Consider the following 25,603-nt stretch of genomic DNA (forward strand, 5'->3'; position numbering starts at 1 on the left):
TAAGTGTGAGATATGGGACAGTTTTCTGTCCTGGAAATTTTGTTCTTCTGAACTAACTGCATATTGCTTTTCTCTTTGTCCAAGTCTCATCTCTTCCTGTCACTCATACTAGGTCTCTCTTCTCAGGTTCTGCACTATACACTTATAGAAATTGGGGTGAAGAGGATAGAGGATTAAGTCATGACTTGGATAAACAGAAGATACAGGATAAAAGATTAAGCAACAGTCTTAGATATCTTAAGTAACTAAATTGTTATTTGATAATTATTTTTTATTATAATCACTCCATATAACATTACAAATCTTTTAATATCATCTCAGTAAATTTCTAACATCGGGGATGGGGGTGGGGGCAAATACCTTCAACTTGGTTGGTTATCAGTTGAAGACTTTATTGAAACCCTCTTCTCAAGTCAAAGTTAAGACTAAAAGTAGCATAAAATCCAAAGCAAACTGCTTCATAATTAGCAAGTCAAACTTTAATCATAAAACACATTCATTAATTAGGAAAAGTGTGTAAATTTGATCAGTGGAGCCCTCATCATCTGACAGCTTCATCAAAGAGGTGTCCTCTGCTCGTCATTGAAGAGTAGACTTACTACCAAACCTTCTCTAGGTAGAATCCACACAAGTAATGAAAAGTAGGTTCTTTGTAATTGTATCTAATGGAAACAACAATGGTTTGCATCCAATGAAAAAGGAGATTCCATCACCAAACCAGGCTACATCTGAACAAAAAGTGATCCTTTCTTGCTGGTGAGATCTGAAAGGTGTTGTTTTCTATCAAGTGTCAGGTTCTGGAACTGTCTTCAGGCTGTGGTGGAAGCTGAGGGTAGCTGCTTCCGAGTAAACTAAAACCAAATGCTCGAAGCAGAAAGTATTATCAATTTGAAGCATTGCAGAAAAGAAAGCATTCATCATTGTTTCATTTGACTGCAGCCATGCTGGAGCACTGCCTTTAGTTGAGAAAATCAACCCCAGGACTTATTCTTTGTAAGCCTAGTACTTATTCTATCGGTCTCTTTTTGCTGAACCACTAAGTTACAGGGACGTAAACACACCAGCATCGGTTGTCAAGCGATGGTGGGGGGGAACAAACACAAACACACGTACATATATATATACATATATACGATTCTTTCAGTTTCCGTCTACCAAATCCACTCACAAGGCTTTGGTCGGCCTGAGGCCATAGTAGAAGACACTTGCCCACGGTGCCACACAGTGGGACTGAACCCAGAACCATGTGGTTGGTAAGCAAGCTACTTACCACACAGCCACTCCTGTGCCTATGATTATTTATTTTTACATTGTATGGCCTGAACTGGTCTAAACATATAATTGGTAGAAGACTTGGACTGGATATGGCAGGTTTAGATACAAAAGGGTTAAGATTTTATAAAAAGCAAAACAAACCAAAACCGTATGGTGACACAAAAAATGAAATAATGTCAAACTGTGAATACAGGTACTTGTAGCTGCTAATTGTAGCGTAGTCACTTCAACTTCTCTTCTTCTTTCAGGCTTGGAAACAGGTGAAGCTTGGCAACAGGAAAGGCATCCAGCTGTAGAAAATCTGCCTCATCAAATTCCGTTTGACCAACAAGCATGAAAAAGTGGACATTAAATGATGAAGATGATGATGCAGTATAACCTAAGGCGTTATTCAACATGTCCTCTTTCTAGCAGGCTGAGTAACAATGTAAAGGTTCATAGCTGCTAGAATACCGAACAATCAGTACAAGCATGAGCTAGAGGAGGACTCTAAGTGGTCACTCAACCTGCTAGAAATAACAGCTAAACCTTCTTCAAATTATATCTCACCCACTTTAAAAAATGGGTACAATGGATAAAGCAATTCTAGATATACAAAAAGACAGAGTGGTCATACTTGGAATGGCTTCATTCATAGACTTACTCAATCAGGACAAATGTGAGGCCCAATGACAACAATTACAAACACAATCATAAAATTGTTTTTACTTTACAAAATGCAATTTTTTTAATGTAAAAGTAATACTAAAATGTTAGAGAATGAATTTCAAAGTGAGATGTCTTGTATATAAGACAACTCTGAGCAACTTGATTAATCAAAAATTTACACTTTAGAATATATTTTAGTTCTTAAAAAACGTCTTAACCCTAATACTGCACAAATCAGATATATCCATTCAAAATTTCATTACCCTTAAGTGCAGAAAGCAGTTTTGTATAACAATTATCATTTGTTGGGGAATGTTATATTTGAAACTAGTTTTTGTTGAGATATGTCAAATTTATTGAGGCAATGTGACTTGCAGAAAACAACCAATTCTATATTTTGGTAGATGTTTAACATCATTACTAGAATAACCATGAAATTTAACTTTGCAGTTGTTGGCACTCTGTCGAGGGTTCCAGTTGATCCGATCAATGGAACAGCCTGCTCGTGAAATTAACGTGCAAGTGGCTGAGCACTCCACAGACACGTGTACCCTTAACGTAGTTCTCGGGGATATTCAGCATGACACAGTGTAACAAGGCTGACCCTTTGAATTACAGGCACAACAGAAACAGGAAGTAAAAGTGAGAGAAAGTTGTGGTGAAAGAGTACAGCAGGATTCGCCACCATCCCCTGCCGGAGACTCGTGGAGCTTTAGGTGTTTTCGCTCAATAAACACTCACAACGCCCGGTCTGGGAATCGAAACCGTGATCCTATGACCGCGAGTCCGCTGCCCTAACCACTGGGCCATTGCGCCTCCACAATTTTGCAGTTAATGGGTTAGAAAAAAGATATCATTTTTGTCCTAAAAATGATATTAAATAAAATTAGATCCATTATCACAAAGTATTACAACATTTGCTTCTTCCAGCAGATTAAACTAATAAGAATGTTTGGTTCTAAGAATCTAGTCAGTACTTGAAGTATTTCAGGAAGTTATTAAGCAGTCTTTTCAAATCTGAACCTAGCATAAATAATATTGTGTAGGGCAGATCAAAAAATATCGACGATATTAAAAATCAGTGCTTTATAATATTAGGCAAAAAGGCCTCGCATTAATTCATAAAAAATGTATTGTTCATGATGTAAAATGGAAAAGGTATTATAGGAAAACTATTAATTTTTTTCTGCGGGGGAAAAAAGATGTTCTCAAACTCAGTTCATGTAGTTTAGCATTCAAGTGGGCATCAAGACATGAATAACGTATACAATAACTGTGGTTCACAAGGACTTCGTGTTGGTAATCAGAATATAGACTACCATTGAAAACTCTATGGACGACAAAACAACTAATGTTCAATTTGTTAAGGGCTATGGTGAATGCTTCAAGGAAAATCTTTTTTTGATACCATTATTTCCATCTGTTTTATTGATTTGTCAGCAGATAAAAGAGCAGTGTTGGCTCAAGCATGCAGCATACTAAAAGGAAGGAAACATGTATGTTGATCAAGAAATCCTTGATGAAATATGCACTCATAAAAACTCTTGAGTAAGGACTTCTGTGAGGCACTTTTTCGGTGGGGGAGCTCCAAGATATAACTTGTAAAATTTGATTCAATCAAGTGTATATATAATCAGTGTTTCCGAAATACCAGTAAAAAGGAAAATTTTCAATAAAGTTCAATAATGTTGTCCCACAGTAAAATGTCCATCCAAGTAAAACTCTAGTTGCAAGAAGTCCTTTATATCAAGATGATAATAATAATAATAACGGCTTCAAATTTTGCCGCAAGAGCAGCCACTTTTGTGGGGGAGGAGATAAGTCGAATACATCGACCCCAGTATTTCACTGGTACTTAATTTATCGACCTCCAAAGGATGACAGGCAAAGTCAACCTGGGCGGAATTTGAACTCAGAACGTTGCGGCAGACGAAATACCACGAAGCATTCTGGTCGACATGCTAACAATTCTGCCAGTTCGCCACCTTCTTAATAATAATAATAATAATAATAATAAAAATAATAACAACAAAAGGTCTAGTGGTAATCTGTGGTAGTACAACAATTAACATCCAGGTAAGGCACGAGCAAAAATAGTGCAAAACACAGACACAGGTCAAGAGAACAAAGTCAATATAATACTGTAAAGGGAGGGAAGAGAAATCAACATTTTGGATAGATATCCTTCGTCAGGGCTTGAGGAAAGAGAAGAGAAAGGGTGGAAACTGATGTTGTATTAGAGATATAACATGTTAGAAAGGCAGAAGGTGTAACAAAAAAACAAAGGCGTTTTTCAGTAGCGAGACGTGAGAGTAAAATAAAGGGAGTGAGTATATGTGACAAGCCTGGAGAAAGTAGGTTTTTAAATGTGTTTGAGGGAACAGGGAGTCGAGGAAAGAATGTGTGTGTAAGCTCTCATTGAAATGTAACTCCGATCTAGTACTAATCGGGTTGAGTCACACGACATAGAAAGTCTGTAAAACATAAAAAGTATGCAGCGCTATAATATGAAAGTTGTACATTTGTCAGTATATATGCATTACATTTGAAATGTAATATATAAGGATTAAAACAATATTTAGCTCGGAATGTTAATCTTGACAGATCAAAGTAGGTTATATTACTCGTGTCAATATAATTTACACAGAACATTCATGATAAACACGTGTGCTATAAAATGAATAAGAAAAAAAAAATTTTAAAGGGAGGAAGGGTTTCGTTTACATTTCCGCCGCGTGAACCTTTTTCGAGGAGTGGTGCGAAACCGCATAAACCCCGAAAAAATTCACTTTTAGTATATATAAGGAATAATTCGATATTTCACTTTACTACAATATTTCTTCCAGCTATTTCCATATTTCTTTTCACACGCAGCCGAATCTCGTCTCTCGCGATGGATTAATAAGATGATTAAATAAATTGGGTAAAAGTAAGGAATGATGCTTCCGAACCCACAGGTCAAAGACCAGCAGAGAGACATAATAATGTCTCCTAAATAGTTAGGTTTCTGGCACATGCCCCACCATCCAGATACTAATAATCGGCGATTGGTGGATGAAGTGGGGATACTTTGTAAATGCGCTACCGATTGATGTTTGGGATCACGTCTAAATGTATTTTTCTGGGAATTAGATGAACGGAAAATAAAGTAACCAATACAGTTTATGACAGTTAATGCAGTTAAAACATACCACGGAAGGCTGTGAGATTGCGTCATAAGGTATTTACCCTGTAGTGTATACAAAAATGGTACCCAGACGAGGTCACCAAAACACAACATGAAACCAAACCCATCAGAGGTTATATCGATAGTGGTTAATATAGCTTCTTCGAACCACAAAGCATCAACTATATAAAAGCCTTGGAAGATAGTTACAAGCAAGAGGGCAGGTGATGGCCCAAAATGATCAAAATAGGATTTTACAACAAAACTAAGGTTAATTATAACCCAGCCAATCAATCCTGGACGCATTTCACAAAAGAATTTCAAATCGAAAGAACCGATCCTTGGATTGAGTTCATGTCCCATGAAAAAATCGTAAAACATATTCCCCGAGTTTCCATTCGGAGCTAGTTTTGAAGGTGCTACTTTCCAGGATCTTATGTAAAGTAAAATACTTGAAATGTAACTGAAAATTAAAGCAAATATCATCATTTGAAAAAACTTGTCGTAAATAATGCTAGCTGGGAAGCCCATGTGGACAGCAGCTACAAAACCAAATATAGATATTAATAAACTTAGGAAACCGTTACATCTGTACTGAAGTCGTGACCCATCTCTTAATGGGACACCTAGGTACAATTTTCCAACAGGAAGTATAGCCAAGAAAGATTGGAATATCATCCAAAATAAAAACATCGACACTGCAGTCCAATCGAAAAAATACGTCCACCAGTTATAAATGAAAGGTAACTGACCGAATTTACATGTTTGTTCGTTACACATGAGATTCATAATAATGACAATGCATGGCAAAGCTACAATGTTTACTGCAGTTCCCAAAATGCCACCAAATTCCAAATCAGTCGTTTTTTCTGTTTTGTTGGCACCTTTTTTATTTACACGGTTGTTTCTGTAAGTTTCCATGATTGTTTTAACAATATTATATATTTTGATTTTTGAATGCAAGTTGGGGGAATTGATTTAAATGCGTCGGAATCCCGAAGACATCCGCTGGATAATGTTTTTGTAAAGAAACAAACCACGAACTTCCGGTAGGCACGTGACTTCATTGCAGCCAATCAGAATTCATTTAGTCGGAAGGAAATTCGAAGATGGTGGTGCATGTTTGTCGTCTGCGGAGATAATGGTCAAACACTCGTATGAACTCAATTATTTAACTTCTTATAAAACGGACTGACGTTATTTGTCGTTGAGTCTGAACAGAAATTAATGGCCATGACGCTGATAGACCAAGGGGTGAGAAACGTGGCAAATTTTCGGCGAAAATTAAAGAGATGTCTTGAGATTAACACTGGTAAAACAAAAACTTCCGTTAACTTAAGAATTCTAATTGCTGTCCGTTCTTGTTTTTATTTTATTCTAAATAAGAATCCTTTGTATTTACCGCTTAATCAATCGAACATTTATAATTATTATACACGATAAAGCCTGTTGTGAGACATGTTATTCGTCAGTGTTTGTTTACACATCAAGACCTCCCTAAACATTTGTGCATATTCCATTATGGCCTTAGATACCACCAATTCAACCTATCTGTTTGGTATATATATATATATATATATATATATATATATATATATATATTATATGTATTTATTTTCTCTAAGTTAATAATTAACTCGGACAAAATAAATTGGTTAATAGATACCAGGGTAGCAAAGATCACAAAATGACTGTGGTGTAACTCCTGTTTATGAGGTAGAAACTCTTTGTTATTTTGGGTACTTGAGTAAATATATAAATTTAGTAAATGGAGTAAAACGCATATTTTAAATGAATTCTTTTATTTCCAACATATATTCGGTTAAAATGTCTTACGTTTAAGCTGGTTCTCATGCATTTCCCTAAAGAGAAGATTACATCCTTATCAACATCACCTATTCCTATGCAAGGTATAATTTGTAATCTTCGAAACATATGTTGGAAATAAAAGAATTCATTTAACATATGCGTTTTACTCCATTCATTAAATTTATATATACTCAAGTACCCAAAATAACAAGGAGTTTCTACCTCATAAACAGGAGTTACACCACAGTCATTTTGTGATCTTTGCTACCCTGGTATCTATAACCAATTTATTTTGTCCGAGTTAATTATTAACTTAGAGAAAATAAATACATATAATATATATATATGTATATATAGATTCACATATACGCATTATTAAACAATATTGTCCATGATAGTTACTGCTTCATAGTTTTCCTGTTCGACTTTCTATAGCCATTTCCTAAATTTACGATAACGTAAGTAAACACATCTTGTTCGTTAGGCTTTACTTAAAATTTTAGCCTGAAGATTTCATTTTTAAACATTTAAAAATATAACCGTGAATTGTGTTATTTTCCCGTGTATGTGTATATCGTGGAAAATACTTGCTGTTTTCATTATATAATTTCATCATCATCGTTTTTTTTATTAACGATTATTCGGATGGGAAGAAAGGTTAGTTTGGAACTGACGGAGACATCTCGTTCCATAAACTAGATTGCTTTCTTGAAGTATAACATGGAGAGTATAATAATAATAATAACAATAATAAACTTTAAGACACAAGGCCAACAGTTTTGAGGGGAGGGGTTAGTTGATACCGTCAGCCTCAGTACTTGGACTGGTTCTTTATTTTATTGACTCCGAAAAGATGGCAGGATCGTTATCTCACCGGACAAAATGCTTTCCACCGAGGTTGACTTGCCTTTCAGGCTCGATAAAATAAATACTAGTTGAATTCTGGGGTCGATGTAATCGACTCACCCGCTACCCTAAAATTGCTAACCTTGTGCCAAAATATGAAACTGTCGTGAGCTAGCTGAATCGTTGGTGCGTTGGACAGAATACTTCGTAGTATTCTTACTGAGTCTTTACGTTCGGAGTTCACACTCTTCATCCTTTCGCCGTAGATAAAATAAAGTACTAGTCAAGTACTGTATTTGATGTAAACGACTTGCTCCCTTTACTCAGAATAGCTGCCCATATGCCAAAATTAATAGATTATTACAGGTCGTCGTCGAGTTACGACTTATCCGCCTTACGACGATTGGCGCGCCAGCTCCTGGCAGCAATAATAAATAGTTCAGTTGAAATCTAATGGGTTTAATTTCTTTGGATGATGTCAGCTTCCCCTATGTTTGGTTATCGATTGCTACTGTGTTGGATGACTATCCTGTCGTAGAGACATGGAGGCACCCTCGTATTTGTTTATAAGACGACTGCTTGAGATCCGGACTTTTTGACTAACGCCAGTATAATTGTATAATACAGAATGCTGTGTGTGACTTCTATCAGAATGTACCTTAAGAATGTAAAACTATTAAACAAAGCTATGTATCCCTACAGGCCGACTTACGACCAGTCAGTCGGAACCAGTTGTGGTCGTAAGTCGACAACGCCCTGTATTAAGTAGTGGAGTTGATGTACTTCTAAATTTATCATCATCATTATTAATATTCATTTTTCCATGCTCACACAGTCTGAGAAAATATTTTGAAGCAGATTTTCTCTGGCCAAATGTTCTTCCTGTTGCCAACGTCACCTTTTTCCATGTAATGTAATATTTCCCATAACGCCACCTTTTTCCATGTAATGTAATATTTCCCATGACCAGACATGTTGTCATGGAAGATTAGAAATAAAAGACTCTGCATGCATGACAGAAACATTAGTTTACAACTATTATGCAAAATCAAGACATGGAGACAGTAATACACACACACATGTATTTTTATACTTCGGGTTTCTTTCAGTTATTGTTTACCAAATCCACTCAGAAGGCTTTGGTTAGCTGAAGACTACAGTAAAAGACATTTGTCTAAGGTGCCATGCAGTAGGATTGAACCTGAAACCACGTAGTTGGGAAGCTAATTTCTTATCACACAGCCATGCCTGTACCAATTATGTAAAGCTTAATTTTTTTTTTAACACTCAATTTTATGTCTTTTTGCTGTTGAATATTTTCCAAATATTTTTTCATGTCATATTTCTCTTTTAGCTACTGAAAACAAAGAAAAATCTCAGCTGGAAGAATTAGAACTTTTTACCAAATATTATCAACTTTGGAAGGGAAACAATGTTCAGAATAATAACACATACTATAGCATTCCAAAATTCTATTGTCAAGTAAGCTACTGTTTAAAATAGTGATTTTTTTTCAGTTTCCCAATTTCTTTATTTTACCATATACTATGTACATATTTACAAACATACGTGTATGTCTTCTTCTTTTTGTTTATTAGCATTTTTTCTAGAAGATGGAAGTTGGTTTATTACTGTATCAAACTTTAAGAAAGTCCTGCATAATTTTATTACAGATTGTATCTGTAGAGTTTGTGTTAGCCTCAAGGATGATACACAAATTTGTTAAGTGTTCCATATTTTTATGGAACGCATGGAATGGAGAGACTCAGGAAAACATGGGATGAAGTACTGAAGAATGACCTCAGGACGGTGAACCTTTCAGATGAGATGACAAAGGATTGAGATACTTGGTGCCTTATTGTATTCAAGAAAGCTCGTCCTACATAGCAGAAGTTTTAAGTCTGTCCTCGCCGCTGATAAAGGAGATTGGCCTGCAAGAGTCCTCATGCTGGTGCCACATAAAAGCACACAATATAGTGCCATGTTAAGAGCCACTGGACTGGCTCCTGCGCAGGTGACACGTATAAAACACCATTTTGAGCGTGGCCGTTGCCAGTACCGCCTGACTGGCCCTCGTGCCGGTGGCATGTTTAAGCACCAACTGGACTCTCGGAGTGGTTGGCGTTAGGAAGGGCATCCAGCTGTAGAAACTTTGCCAGATCAGATTGGAGCCTGGTGCAGCCATCCGGTTCACCAGTCCTCAGTCAAATCTTCCAACCCATGCTAGCATGGAAAGCAGATGTTAAACGATGATGATGATAGCATTAAAAATGTGGCTGTAAAACAAAATGAAAAAAATTGTTCTGTGTTCTAAATTATAGGTTTAGTTTGGAATTTTTATCCTCATCTTGGATGGCTATTCTATATTTCAAAATTTTTCTTTAACTTTAGCTCCCTCTAGAAGAGGAAATCTTATTGCAAAAGGTTCGAGAAGAAGCAAGGTAATTATATTTCTATATTGTTTGACAGGATTACTGTCATGTATTAACAGCTTTTTATAAAATATTTAATACACCATATTATTTTAGAATTAAAGAACAAAATTCTGTTTCTGTTCATTCTTCTTTTTATTGTTAGAGCCTTGTTTTTGCAAAGAAGAAGCCGTGTTTTACTTGGAAATGAAGAACTGCAGGTAATATATCATTTAAAAATTATGGTCATCTTTTACTGTATTTCTTGTTCTTTCCTGTCTTGCAAGTTAATTTGGTAAATTCCATTAGTGTCAGTGGCACTGAAAAAGCACCCAGTACACACTGTAAAATGGTTGGTTTTAGAAAGAGCATCCAGCTGTGGAAACTGGAGCACAATGCAACCCTGCAGTTTGCTGGATCCTGTCAAACCATCTGGCCCATGCCAGTATGGAAAATGAATGTTAAATGATGATGATGATGATTATCCCCTATAAAAAAGGGCTCAGTATACAAATGTGTCTCTCTTCAGCTCTAATTCTCTAATTATAGTTTGCTTGATTTCGATTGTTGTCATTAGCACATTTCAGGCATGTTGAATTACATGACCATTCTTTTAACTGAAAGGTGTGTATCTTTATTGACAGCAGGAACAACTTTCTCATGCTGCTTTATTAACTGCCAACAGAGCTGATTATGTCATTTACATAGAATTGAGTATGAGAAGTCCTTTCTGCCATTAGTTGATAGGAGCTGGCTAGGCAAGAGCCTGCACCAGACTTTTGGTATGGGTTTTTTACAGCTGGATACCCTTCCTAACACCAACTACCCAGCAGGGTGGACACATAATTTCACTAATTTGGATTTCTCCTTCAAATCTGTTTATCCCTTTGAGGTATGGAATACAGGACAGTGAAGTTGTAAATTTTGTCTACCATTTAACTTTATATAATTTATTTTTTCATAGATACACCGATAGTTTTTATGTAAAATGGATTTCATCTCTTTGTAGCATTTATGGTTTCTACTTGACAAACATCACACTCCACCTCTTGTTGCTGACGAACAGATGATAAATTATCATGACTTTCTTAAAGTGGCTGAACAAGCAGGGAGCAAGTGCAAGTATGATTACACGATTATCAATGTATTTTTATTTGATTAATGTAATTGAGTTTTCATAATTTGAAATTTGCAATTTGAAATCTGGAAGCAGAAATCGAAATCGAACTGAACCTGACGACTGGCACCCATGCCAATCTCTCCTTCATTGGACTCTAAACTCTGCTTGCGAAGACCTGTTGGGGCAAGTGAAATCTAAATCGTAATTGAACCATATTCAATGACTGGCACCTGCGCCAGTGGAGCACTAACAGCACTGTCGAGCGTGTTCATTGCCAGAGCAGCTGTCTGGCTTCCGTGCTAGTGGCCCATAAATAGCACCATTTGAGCGTAATCATTACCAGCGTTGCCTTCTAGCACTTGTGCTGGTGGCACGTAAAATACACCATTTTGAGCATGGCCGTTGCCAGTACCACCTGACTGGCCATCGTGCCGGTTGCACGTAAAAGCACCCACTACACTTTCGGAGTGGTTGGCATTAGGAAGGGCATCCAGCTGTAGAAACTCTGCCAGATCAGATTGGAGTCTGGTGCAGCCTTCTGGCTTGCCAGTCCTCAGTCAAATCGTCCAACCCATGCTAGCATGGAAAGCGGATGTTAAACGATGATGATGATATATATATCTGTATATGTATTAAAAATGCTTTTATACCTGATAATACATGGAAAATTGTACTTAAATAATCAGAAAATATTAAATTATTAGTTGTATTTTTTGTAGTCTGAAGCAATGTTTTTTTTCTTTTTTTAGATCTTTCTTCACTGCTACTATTTTTGGAAAATTATATCAGAATGAACATTATGGAAGAATACCTATTATGCAGTTTTTTAATTATGTGATGCGAAAAGTTTGGTTGCATCAAACAAGAATTGGATTATCTTTATATGATGTTACTGGGCTTGGTTATTTGAAAGAAACGGTAAGCTTTTGTCTTTGGATTTGTATTATGCCAGAAAATGTGAATGTGATAATAAAAATGAAAGGGAGTGAGAGAGAGAGAGAGAGCAAAACCAATGAGGAGGATTCTGGCTCATACATTTGACACATACACACTACCAACCACATGGTCCTGGGTTCAGTCCCACTGCATGGCACCTTAGGCAAGTGTCTTCTACTATAGCCTCGGCCTGACCAAAGCCTTGTGAGTGGATTTGGTAGACGGAAACTGAAAGAAGCCCGTCATATATATATATATATATATATATATATATATATATATATATATATATGTGTGTGTGTGTCTGTGTTTGTCCCCCTAGCTTTGCTTGACAACCGATGCTGGTGTGTTTACACCCCCGTAACTTGGCAGTTCAGCAAAAGAGACCGATAGAATAAGTACTAGGCTTACAAAGAATAAGTCCTGGGATCGATTTTCTTGACTAAAGGCGGTGCTCCAACATGGCTGCAAGTCAAATGACTGAAACAAGTAAAAGAGTATATGTAAAGTATATCTAATAAAAATGTATTAAATATATATAAAATTTTTTGTTGGATTTTTTGTGTACTGTAAACAGTATAGATATCATCATTGTTTTAACATCCACTTTTCCATGTTTGCATGGGTCAGATGGAATTTGACAAGGCAAAGTTTCCATGATCAGATGCTCTCCCTGTCGCCAACTCTCACCTGTTTTCAAGTATATATATATATATGATATGTATGTGTGTCTGTATGTATGTATATCGTCATCATCATTGTTTAACATTCGTTTTCCATGCTGGCATGGGTTGGTTGTTCAGACTCCAATTGTCTGTTTTGGCATGATTTCTACAGCTGGATGCTCTTCCTGATGCCAACCACTTTACAGAGTGTGCTGGGTTGCTTTAAGAAATCCCATTTGTGAACTGAAGAATTCAAAATGAAACAACACAAATTAAGGCCTGTGCAGAACAAAATAGTATATTATTGCAAAGAGATTAAATATTAAGATGACATTTATATCGAGAAATAAACTTTTATCATTTAAGAAACTTCTTATAATTGTTAAGTGGCTTTCATCATTTTCCTCTAATTTATAGGATAAGATTTCAAAGAAACTACAAAATTAACATTAATTTTGCATTTGTATTTTTCTGCAGGATCTAGAGAACTACATTTTAGAACTTATCCCAACATTACCACGAGTAAGTTGACTCTTTAATATTTGGTGCATGTGTTTTTATTTAAAATATTTACAGTTTTCTCTTTGGTCTGTAATACAGTTTGAGAATTAATGAGATTCTGAAAAAAAATTGGGTTCTTTTCCCTTTGAACGACACATCAAGAAATTAATTTTTTGTAACTAAACACTTTCAAACATCGGACACTGGTAAAATGTGTCATATAAAACATCTTTTACTCTTAGTGTTGTTGAGAAAAGTTTGTATTTTCAAAGTTATTTTGTGTTAAAGTTGTCGTATTTCGGTAATTTCAACCAATCAATGACATGTATTCAGCTGAATAAAATTACTGCTGCTGTTTGTCAACAACAACTTCTGGCGGTGTATATGGTTTCTACAGCTGGATGCCCTTCCTAACACCAACCACTTTACAGTGTGTACTGGGTGCTTTTTATGTGGCACCATCACCACCAAATATCCCGTAACTAATAACTAGCTGTCACACCAGCAATCCTCCCACGACTAAGATGTTTATTCCTTTGAATATAAATTCACTACTTTTCATGTTTGATTTGGCTTTAGGAAAGACATCAAAACTGAACACCATTAAAATTTTGTTTCATTTATTGTTGTTATTTTAACCAATTATTTGTGTTATTTCATTCTAATGGACATGAAAGGATTATTTTATTTTGAAGAAAATAGTCATTTTACAAGTAAACAATTTCTTTCAGTGATAAAGAAAAGAAATTACAAAAACATCCCCCCCCCTCCAAAAACAAAAAGCAAAAGAAAAAAACCTTAACTAAAATATCTTTATTTCTTAAAGAATTCCCAGCTCCATACTTGGATAATTAAAGGAGGGTATAGGGTAAGTGGTTGATTCTGATGATCATCATCCCTTTCTCTATGAACAAACAACTTTTCTTACCCTCCCATATACCTATTATTTCATTACTTTCTCCTGGAACTTTATAACAATTTCTCTCTCTTCCTCTGTGTATATGTGTGTTTATATACATATATATATAATATTTATTATAGTATTTATATATAATATTTATTATACACATATATATGTATCATCATCATCATCATCATCATCGTTTAACGTCCGCTTTCCATGCTAGCATGGGTTGGACGATTTGACTGAGGACTGGTGAAACCGGATGGCAACACCAGGCTCCAGTCTGATTTGGCAGAGTTTCTACAGCTGGATGCCCTTCCTAACGCCAACCACTCAGAGAGTGTAGTGGGTGCTTTTACGTGTCACCCGCACGAAAACGGCCACGCTCGAAATGGTGTCTTTTATGTGCCACCCGCACAAGCCAGTCCAGGGGCACTGGCAACGATCTCGCTCGAAAATCCTACAGGAGCCAGTCAGGCGGTACTGGCAACGGCCACGCTCAAAATGGTGCATCTCATGTGCCACCCGCACAAGAACCAGTCCAGGGGCACTGGCAACGATCTTACTTGGCTTGCCGGGTCTTCTCACGCACAGCCCATTTCCAAAGGTCTCGGTCCGTAGTCATCGCCTCGGTGAGGCCCAATGTACGAAGGTCTTGCCTCACCACCTCAGCCCAGGTCTTCCTGGGCCTACCTCTTCCACGGGTTCCCTCAACTGTTAGGGTGTGGCACTTTTTCACGCAGCTATCCTCCTCCATTCTCACCACATGTCCATACCAGCGCAATCGTCTCTCTTGCACGCCACAACTGATGCTTCTAATGTTCAGCTTTTCTCTCAAGATACTTACACTCTGACGGGTATTCACATTGACATTACACATCCAACGGAGCATACTGGCTTCATATATATATAAATACTATAACCACATGTGGTTGGGAAGCAAACTTCTTGAACCTGCAAATCATAACTGCTGCTCATATATCAAATAAATACCCCACCCACTAAAAAAAAAGACATTACTTGCGTAGAACTGTTCAGGCTACATATTGAAGTACAGTCGAGTGAATCATCGCCACCACCATCATCATCATCACCATCATCATCATCATCATCATCTAACCCATTCTGCTATGCTTGCATCATGGATCAGACAGAATTTGTTGAGACAGATTGTGAATATATTATATATATGGAAGAAAAAAAAAAATGGAAGTAAAACGAATTACTTCACATTTCTATATTTCGACCACAATTTTCTATCCTGTTTCTTCCTTCAAATGCCTCATACTACTGCAATGTTTACGGTTAACTGTCATTTCTGAATTTTGAAATATTAACTATGAACAAGTCTATTTCTCCCTTAAGCTTGTCTTTTTAATTTCTATTTTTCAATTGTATTTTCTTTCCTGGTACATTTTCTCCCAACATTCTATTCTTTAGCAATTGGTTCTGTATTTGTAAAGTATTTTTTTTTCCATGCGACCTAGGAATCTTAACCCATGGATAAAAAAAATAAAACTATTTTTTAACTTTAATTTTTTATTTATACTAAAATACAGGTAAATAACACATATTGATTAAATTTTAAAGAATTCAGTATGTTTAATTTTTGTCATGGATAAATAAAAAATTTAGTTAAGACCAGGTGGTAAAACCCAATTTAATTAACATCTCTGAGATTTACGAGAAGACACAGCCATCGTCTATGACTTGTGAGCAAACACTGGCTAAAAATCTTGTGATCTTGGTTATATATGCAATTTAAAGGTGTCCAATGTATTGGTAACTGTGACTCAGCTTAATTATAATTTATATTTTTTTTGCTGAAAAATTGTCCAAAGTGACTGAAGGGGTTAAAGCTGGGGCTTAATCCAGTTTCAATTGCATATAAGTGACTGAGTGAGATTACAGCACTACTCACTGAACAGGACGCTTGTCCCCTTGCAGGTTTAACTCCCCACCTATTACTGGGACTCGTCTATAGTTGAGTGGACTGGAGCAACATGAAATGATGCCTTTCACTCAAGAACACGACAAACTGCCTTATCTGGAAAATGAAACCGTGATTTTACAATTGCATGTTTGACACCTTAACCACTCGGCCATGTGCCTCCACATTGTAAAACAAACAAATATCATCATCATGATTTAACGTCTGTCTTCAATGCTGGTATTGGTGTGGATGGTTTGATAGGAGCTTGCACCAAGCTCCACTGTCTCTTTTGGCATGATTTTTACAGCTGGATGCCCATCCTAATGCAATCCACTTTACGGAGTGGACTATTATTTAAAGTATTAATTATCTTACTTTGTTCAAGATTCATTTTTCCATTGTAATTGGAATACAAACATCTGTGTTTCTATAAAGAGTCATATTATTATTATAATAATAATAATCATCATCATTTAGCATCTACTTTCCATGCTGGCATGGGTTACACAGTTTGACTGGAACTAGTAACATGGAGAGCTGCACCAGATTCCAGTCTGAATTTGGCTTGGTTTCTTTGCCCTTCCCAACGTCAACCACTCCAAGAGTGTCGTGGGTGCCTTATATGTGTCACTGGCATTTGTGCTCTTACATGTTACCAGCATGATTGCTTTTGTGTCGCTGGCACTGGCCACAACTACAATTTCACTTGGTTTGATGAATCTTCTCCAGCACAGCAAATCACCAAAGGTCTTGATCACTTGTCATTGCCTCATGGAAACTCAACATCTGATCATACTTCACCACCTTGTCCCAAGTCTTCCTGGGTCTACCTCTTCCTCACGTTCCCTACATGGTTAGAGATCGGCACTTCTTTACGCAGCTGTCCTCGTCCGTATGCATCATATGACCATACTAGCGCAGTTGTCTCCCTTGCACATCACTTTCTGATGTGCCCAATTTTTCTCTCAAAGTACGCTGTTGTACATGCACACTGACATTGCACATCCAGCAAAGCAACTGGCTTCATTTCTTTCAAGCCTATGCATGTCCTCTGCAGTCACAGCCCTTCACTACCATGTAGCATGGTTGTTTGCAAACAGGCATCATACAATCTGCCTTTCACTCAGAGAGAGGCCCTTTGTTACCAACAAAGGTAGAAGCTCTCTGAATTTTGCCCAGCCTATTCTTATTCCAGCAGCTAAGCTCTCAGAGCATCCACCTCCACAGCTAGGTAATGAAAGCTATCAACTACTTCTACGTATCTCCATTGGCATTTGATGGAGTCTATTTTCTGTGCATTTCTTGTGTTGTTATTAATAATGATGGATTCTCCCATCAAAGACGACGTATGGTCATTCAGCTGTTGCTGAATGACCTGCACAAATGACTTGTTTATAGTGACCAAATGTTCATGCTGTACATTAGCTCACTCTCTCCATCAAATCAACGTTGTTTGAACAGAAGCACTGTGTACCACACGTCAAGCGTCAAAGTGATTGCAGAGCAATGTGAAGTGAAGTGTTTTGCTCTAGAACACAATGCCCCACCCAATCTAGGAATTGAAATTAGTTCACACTAAGCCATGTCATATGTCCTTAATAATAATAATAATAATAATAATAATTTTTAGAATTTTTAAAGTTTTCAACTGAGAAATAAAAAAAAAACAAATTATCCATTTAAAACTCTTTGCCCTTTTAAAAAATTTTGGTAATATATACTTTATCATTGTTATTTTGGAAAGCATGTCTTAAGTATTTCATTTAAAAAATCTTGTTACACTTGTCTTTCCTCTGTATCTCAGCTTCTATTCTTCAAAATTGTTTAACAGTCTATAATAATACTTTAACAAATATTTCTTATGTTTATTAACAGCTATATTAAAAAATAACAACTCTTCTTCATTTAATTAACTTTTTAACCCTTTAGCACTGATTACTCTGTCAAATGTAATGATTATATAGTCATTTCGTTTTGAATTTGTCCTGCATTATTATTTTGTAGTTTTGAGGTTTTGATGATGTGATGGCAATGTGGGAGTAGATGTGAGTGGGAGAGTCTGGTTGGTTTGAAAAGTAAACAGGTGGAATATTTTGGCCGGATACGGCCAGCTTAGCTCTTTAGCATTTAATCTGGATCAGATATTCTATCTGTTTTATGTTCAAACCAACTGGATCTAGCTTCTCACACCTATCCCACAATCATCATCATCGTTTAATGTCCGTTTTTCATGCTGGCATGGGTTGAATGGTTTGACCGGGGTCTGGCAAGCCAGGAGGCTGCACCAGGCTCCAAACTGATCTGGCAATGTTTCTACAACTGGATGCTCTTCTTAACACCAACCACTCTGAGAGTGTAGTGGGTACTTTTTATGTGCCACTGGCACAGGAGCCAGTCAGGCGGGCCTGGCAAATTCAAAACAATGTGAATGAATAAGCATTACATTTGATAGAGTAATCAGAATGCTCAAGAGTTAATAACACTTCTATGCTTAATAATTTTCATGTTATCTAATATAACAGGAATGCTATATATATTGATTGTACATGGTTTTTATGATATATGTGTGTGCATATATATATATACTTGAATGGGCTATGGTGCCCAAAAACAACTCGTATGAAACACCTTTAAATGTCTTTTCCAAGTGATGATATTTAGACATGACCTCGGCCAATACTGGCCAAAACTTATCTAATTATATTTAGAGGGTGTTACATAATCAACAGTTAATAGCAGAGTTGTTTTTGATTCTGAGTTGAAATCCTTCTGAGATTGGCTTTGTTTTTCTTTCCACAGCCAATGATAATATCTATTAGTAAAATATTAAGGTTTTTTTTTCCAGCTACTGTTACATCCAAATACTACGAAATAAATTTCTTGTTTAAAAGTGGGATGCATTCTGAAAGTAGCAGGTGATGACACTAATTCGTCAAAATCTGAGTGACCGACATTGAAAAAGTCTTGAAATTTTCTTTTACAAGTGCAGACATGGCTGTTTGGTTAAAAAACTCACTTTGAAACCAACCACCTGGTTTCAGGTTCAGTCCCAGTGCACAGAACCTTGGGCTAGTGTTTACTGCTATAGCCTCAGGCTGACTAATTCTTTGTGATTGTACCTGGTAGATGGAAACTGTGTAGAAACCATATATATATATATATATATATATATATATATATAGTAATAATAATTATATATATATAGTAATAATAATAACATTGAAAAATACCTAAGGAGTGAGAACCCAGGTTTGAAATTTCCCCAAGACATCTGATGAAGGCTGCAGGGTATATCAGACGAAACGTTGTGTTAATGACAAACAAGATGAGGACAAATATCCATCAAATGTAAATAATGAACATAATTACTCATCTCTTAAATATAGAACTGAACATATATAAATTGTCTATTTTTTTGTAAACATCTTATGTGAGGATACAATTTCTCCATTAATTCATTATTATAAAGCAGAATAAATTTGTTTATTCAATTGTTATACACACACAAACACACATATATATATATATATATATATATATATCTTCTTATTTTGGGTTTCAAAATATTGATTTATTTTCAGTTGAATGTCTTGGAAAGATCTTTTTACTCCTTCTATGTGTGTACTTCTGTCAGAAAATTCTTTTTCTTCCTTGATCCTATGCGAACTGGAAAGATTAAAATTCTGGATATCCTTGCCTGTGGTTTTCTTGATAATTTATTAGAGGTAAGTTTGGATTCGTAGAGAATACATATTAGCATGAATTATCACTGATCTAACAAGAGAATTTAGATAAGTAACAATTTACATCAGCTCAGTTTACATGATATTGTTTACATCGTCATCATTTAACATTCTCCTTCCATTTTGTTTGCTTATATAACATCCTGTTTCCTAGTATTTCTGAATTTTGAACTTAACTTCAGTGATCTAACAATGGTTGATGTCAATAATGCTGCACTAGACAGCCTTGTCTGTCTGTCAGTCTGACTGACTGACAGAGCTTCAGTTATAATGCCACAAATAGTGTAGGAATCCTTTGAGAGGATTTGACTAGTTAAAAAGATGCTTTTGTTCTAGATATGGTAATGTACTGCTCCAGTTTACCAGTTTGTAATATTTTTTTGTAGTTACGTGATGAAGAACTCTCAAAAGAAATGCAAGAATCTAACTGGTTTTCAGCACCGTCTGCTTTGCGTGTATATGGTCAGTATCTAAATTTGGATAAAGACCACAATGGTATGCTTAGCAAAGAAGAATTATCCAGGTAATTATTATTATATTGTTTAATTCTAAAAGTTGTCTTATTTAACCTGTTTTAAAATGTAAGGCTGCAGATTTGACGACTTTTGTTTGTTTTCAGAAAGTTGTTTTGTTAACTTTGTTATAAATTTGGTTTTAAACGTTAGGCTCCTTCTCTCATACTGTAACCCCTTATCTAGTATAATGCCTCCTCCCTGTCTACTGTAGCTCTACCCAGTTGTAGGAGATCTTAGTCTTGCAAACTGCACAGTGATTTAACTAGTGCTAGTGCCATGAAAAAAAAAAAAAAAAAGCATCTAATACACACTGTAATGTGGCTGGTGTTAGGAAGGGGATCCAGCTATGGAAACCACATTAAAGTTAACATTTGAGCATGATGTAGTCCTCGGACCCATCAGATCTTGTCAACCCAACCTACACATGTCAGTAAGGAACATGGATTTAAATGGTGTTGATCAGGAAGCCTGAACAGCCCTCCAGCTGGTCAGCTCCTGTCAAACTGTCCAACCCATGTCTGCATAGAAAACGGACATTAAATGATGATGATGATTCTTGTTTCAGTAAAACTATAAATTTTAAGTTGTTATACCAACAGCTGTGAATTGTTAGGTGAGCTAGCAGAATTGTTGGCACGTGAGACACAAACTGCTTAGTGACATTTCTTTCAGCTTGTTACATTCTGAGTTCAAATTTTGCTGAGGTCGACTTTGCGTTTCATTCTTTCAATTTTAATAAAATAAGTACCAGTTGAACACTGGGGTCGATGTAATCAACTTACCTCTTTCCCTAAAATTGCTGGCCTTGTGCCAAAATTAGAAAGAATTATTTCTGAGTTGTTATGATTTTAAATTAATTCTTTCCACCACAGATATGGTACAGGAACTTTGACTGATGTTTTTCTTGACAGAATATTCCAGGAATGCTTAACTTATGATGGAGAAATGGTTAGTATTAAAGACCTTTGTATATATATAGCAAAGACCTTTGCTATATTTTTAGATTTGTTTTTATGTAACTTTCTATTGACAGCTGCCTTCATTCCTATCCTCATCATCTTGTTTGTTGTTTTTATTTCTCAATTTGATTTCTTGTTTTTTAATTTGTAGATATCGAGTAGATTTATTTGTTTGTTAAACCCAGACATTCGAGAATACTTGTTAAAGACTCGGGATTACCACTTCAAAATTATTTCTATCTGATTTAGATAACAGCAGTTTTAGAATTTTTAATTTGCAAATGTTTTAAAAATTAATTCAAATTGATTCAATAGTTCAACCAATTAAAATTGATTCAATAGTTCAACCAGGACTCAATGATAAATTTCAGCTAGAAATTATTTTCGTAAATGTTGATTGCATATGAACTAGTTACATTGCTTTAAATGAAGGAAAAATATAATGCATTCATTGGGAGAAACTGTTGATGGTGTTGAGTTACAGAATAGGTAGTTTACATATCATACATGTACAAAAATAAAAAGATAATAAACCAATCCATTGGGAGAGAAAAATAGAGTTGATGTTAGTATTAAGATATTTTTTGGTTTCATGATTGGATAGATACAATTTGCATCCTTGTGAAGTAATATATAAATTATAATATTCAATTTACGTACCATGTAAAAAGCACCCCATGCTGGTACCATGTTAAAATGCACCTGTGCTGGCATCATGTAGAAGGCACCCATGCTGGTGCTATGTAAGGAGCATCCATGCTGGCATGAAGTAAAAATGCATCCCATGTCTGTGCCATGTGAATAACACCCAGTACACTCTGTAAAGTGGTTGGCATTAGGAAGGGCACCCAGTCATAGAAACAATGCTACAAAAATCTGATTGAGACCTGGTGCAGTCCTCTGGCTTGCCAGCATAGAAAATGAACATTTAATGATGATGGTGATAATTTTTAATTGAATATCAAAAAAAAAAAGAAATTTTTTAAATAGCCTTTTTCCAAAACTTAATGGATTCATTAGTCTAATATTTCTAATTTATTTTTCAGGACTACAAAACTTATCTTGATTTTGTTTTAGCCTTGGAGAATCGGAAAGAGCCCCAGTCATTACAGTACCTTTTTCGTATTTTAGATGTACAGCAGAAAGGTTATCTTGATACATTCTCACTCAATTATTTTTATCGAGTAAGTACACAGTTGTAGTTTTATCCTTCTTGCCAGAATTGATTTGGCTTCATGTGCTAACGTTTACCTGAGATACAGTCTACTCTTTCATAGGTTTTTTTTTTTTTTTCTTCTGTTGCCATCCTGTTTCACCAGTCCTCATTCAAATCGTTCAACCCATGCTAGCATGGAAAGCGGACGTTAAACGATGATGATGATGATGCCCTAAGACTCTTTAGGCCAGTTACCTGGCCTTAAGAGCCCTAGCAAAAGATATGTTTAATACAAATTACAAATCCTAAAACTGTTTACAAATACAGTAGTACCTTACATAAATATATATATATATGTATAAGGCATGATTCATTTGTGATCAGAGTTGTATGAAAACCGAGGTAGTACTGTACTTGAATTTGACAGATTTCAATGTGTATAGACTCTAATGAACATTTACGTTACTTAGCTGCCTAAAGGCGGTGAGCTGGCAGAAGTGTTAGCATGCCGCGCGAAATGCTAGCGGTTTTTTTTGTCTGTCTTCACGTTCTGAGTTCAAATTCTGCCGAGGTCGACTTTGCCTTTCATCCTTTCAGGGTGAATAAATTAAGTATCAGTTGCGTACTGGGGTCGATCTAATCGACTGGCCTCCCTCCCCAAAAATTTTGGGCCTTGTGCCAAGAGTAAAGAGTAAATTAACTACCAGTTGCGTAGAAAGAATTATTTAACTGCTTTAACTGAACTGAGTAGAATTAACAATTATTGGATGTAAGCCAGTCCTCAGTCAAATCGTCCAACCCATGCTAGCATGGAAAGTGGACGTTAAACGATGATGATGAAGGCAATTATTGGATGAGTATGTTACATACTCATAAAAAATTAGTCTGAGAATATACTTAATTAAAAAGCTAAATGAATGTATTGTGCAATTATGTTTTACGTTTAGTTATGTAAATTAAATTATTTCAGGCTATTCAAGAACAAATGAAAAGACATAAACAAGAACCAATATTATTTGAAGACGTCAGAGATGAAATATTTGATATGGTGAAACCAAAAGAACCTTTTAAAATAACTCTACAAGATTTAATTCATAGGTGAGTTTATTTTTTTTTATTTTAGGACAAATAAGTACTGGCTATGCATTGTTGACTCTACATAACACACGTTCATGATCATCAACATTTAACATCCGTTTTCCATGCTGGCATGGGTTGGACAACTTGACAGGAGCTGGCCAGCTAAAGGGCTGTTCAGGTTCCCTGTCTGTTATGGCTTGGTTTCTATGGCTGGATGCCTTTCTTAATGCCAACAACTTTGCAGAGTGTACTGGGTGCTTTTACACAGGACTGGCACTGTACTCTAACGTGGCACCAGCACAGGTGCTTTTTATGTGGCACCTGCACTTTATTTTCTGATTTAGGTCTGAGACTCGTTTTTAACTTATTTCAGAATACTAAACCTGAAAATCATTAATTTTTGTTTTCCACATCAATTTTTTATTCTGTGATGTCTTGTGTGTGTATATATATGTGTATATATATATATATATATGTATTTGTGTGTCTGTCCTCCTACCATTGCTTGACAACTGTAACTTAGTGGGTTTGCAAAAGTGACCGATAGAATAAGTACTAGGCTTTAGAAAAAAAATTAATACTGGAGTTGATTCAGTCAACTAAAAAAGATTCTTCAAAGTGGTGCCCCAGCATGGCCATGCTAGACTGAAACAAGTAAGAGAAAACGGAAAAAAAAAATTGGTGAACGATTTTCTCCCTTTAAGCACACACACACACACTGCCTGTCATTTTATTTCTCTCTCTCTCTCAATACAAAAACGTTTATATTGTTATTTTCTATTTATTTCAGTGGCAAGGGAGACACTGTGTTGAGCATTCTTATTGATCTTAATGATTTCTGGACTTACGAGAACCGAGAATATATTGTTCTTGATGGCTCAAAAGAAGAAGATGAGATGTATAAAATTTAAAAAAGATTTATGAAAATACTAATTAAATTGAAGTGATTTAGATATATATATATATATATTTTTTTAGCTGTTTAAAAAATAAATTGAAGGTGTCTTTTGTAAAGAAGTTCCTCAAAAAATAAGCACGTTTTTAAAGTCATTTATTTTTCCTCTGAATTTAAAGAAACAAATATTTTTTCCTTTACAAAATAGGATTTTCCAATAAAACAAAAAACAACTGAGTAATTTAATTGAATGTAATTACTTTTCTTTTTTTTTTAAGTATATTTTGGCATGTTAATATGTATGTAGCTCTTAATTCTGAGGATCATCATTTAATGCCCACTTTTTCATGCTTGCATGGGTCAGACACATCTGTTGAGATAAATTTTCCATGGAGAGATGCTCTTCCTGTAGCATACTCTAACCTGTTTCCAAGCAAGGAAATACCTCCCCATGGTCAGAAATGTTTGTCATGGAAGACCTGGAAATGAATGATGTTGCTTGTATGACACTGATGCTTGTTTACAACCATTGTGTTATGTCAAGAAAGCTTGTGATCAGAGATGCACATTTTGTCAGCCACTAAGGGACACGCTCAACTGGTCAAGGTCAAACAACTGACAAGCAAACTTGTGGTATTGAGCAGAATATATTTGCTGTAGCCCATATCATTATTATTACCTCCACCTTGAAGGCGGAGGTGTTGTTTTCAGTCTTGTTTGTCTGTGGACAAAATATCTCAAGAACCACTGGATGGATTTGGATGAAACTTTCAGGGATGTTTGGCCTTGTGACTGGCACAAACTGATTAGATTTTGGGATCAATCCGGTACTGGACAAGAATTCTGAATTATTTTCCGTTTTTAATTAATTTTTGAGAGCGGTTGGGTTCATTTTTAGTATTCTTGTTTGTGAGAGTTGTCAAGTTTATTTCAGCTATTCTCATTTTAAAAATCATCTCCGGCTAATCGTTGAGGACTTTGGTGTTGCTTTGGCGGAGGTTTGCGCTCTCTGAGTGCTCTTGTTGTAATTATTATTAAGAC

At 35.9% G+C, this 25,603-nt stretch overlaps 2 protein-coding genes across 3 annotated transcripts; one reads left to right on the forward strand and one right to left on the reverse strand.

The window, feature by feature from the left end:
• Positions 1-250: 250 nt before the first annotated feature.
• On the reverse strand, positions 251-6,132 carry LOC106880897 (delta(14)-sterol reductase LBR). Its single transcript, XM_014931058.3, has one exon. The coding sequence runs from the start codon at positions 6,008-6,010 to the stop codon at positions 4,715-4,717; it is 1,296 nt and encodes a 431-aa protein (XP_014786544.1). The 5' UTR covers positions 6,011-6,132; the 3' UTR covers positions 251-4,714.
• Positions 6,133-6,167: 35 nt separating this feature from the next.
• LOC106880896 (serine/threonine-protein phosphatase 2A regulatory subunit B'' subunit gamma) lies at positions 6,168-24,700 on the forward strand. 2 transcript variants are annotated; one of them, XM_089359397.1, is made up of 14 exons: positions 6,175-6,401; positions 9,099-9,226; positions 10,136-10,185; positions 10,322-10,376; positions 11,165-11,277; positions 12,025-12,193; positions 13,354-13,398; positions 14,204-14,245; positions 19,796-19,939; positions 20,344-20,480; positions 21,345-21,420; positions 22,478-22,615; positions 23,558-23,685; positions 24,458-24,700. In XM_089359397.1, the coding sequence occupies exons 1-14, from the start codon at positions 6,317-6,319 to the stop codon at positions 24,576-24,578; spliced, it is 1,431 nt and encodes a 476-aa protein (XP_089215523.1). In that variant the 5' UTR covers positions 6,175-6,316; the 3' UTR covers positions 24,579-24,700. The 2 variants fall into 2 exon arrangements, with proteins under 2 accessions (XP_089215524.1, XP_089215523.1); XM_089359398.1 differs by lacking the exon at positions 14,204-14,245 and having other exon boundaries at positions 6,168-6,401.
• The last annotated feature ends 903 nt before the right edge of the window (positions 24,701-25,603 follow it).

This window comes from Octopus bimaculoides, chromosome 11, assembly GCF_046866305.1.
Source record: "Octopus bimaculoides isolate indiv1 chromosome 11, ASM4686630v1, whole genome shotgun sequence".
Classification (NCBI taxonomy): domain Eukaryota; kingdom Metazoa; phylum Mollusca; class Cephalopoda; order Octopoda; family Octopodidae; genus Octopus; species Octopus bimaculoides.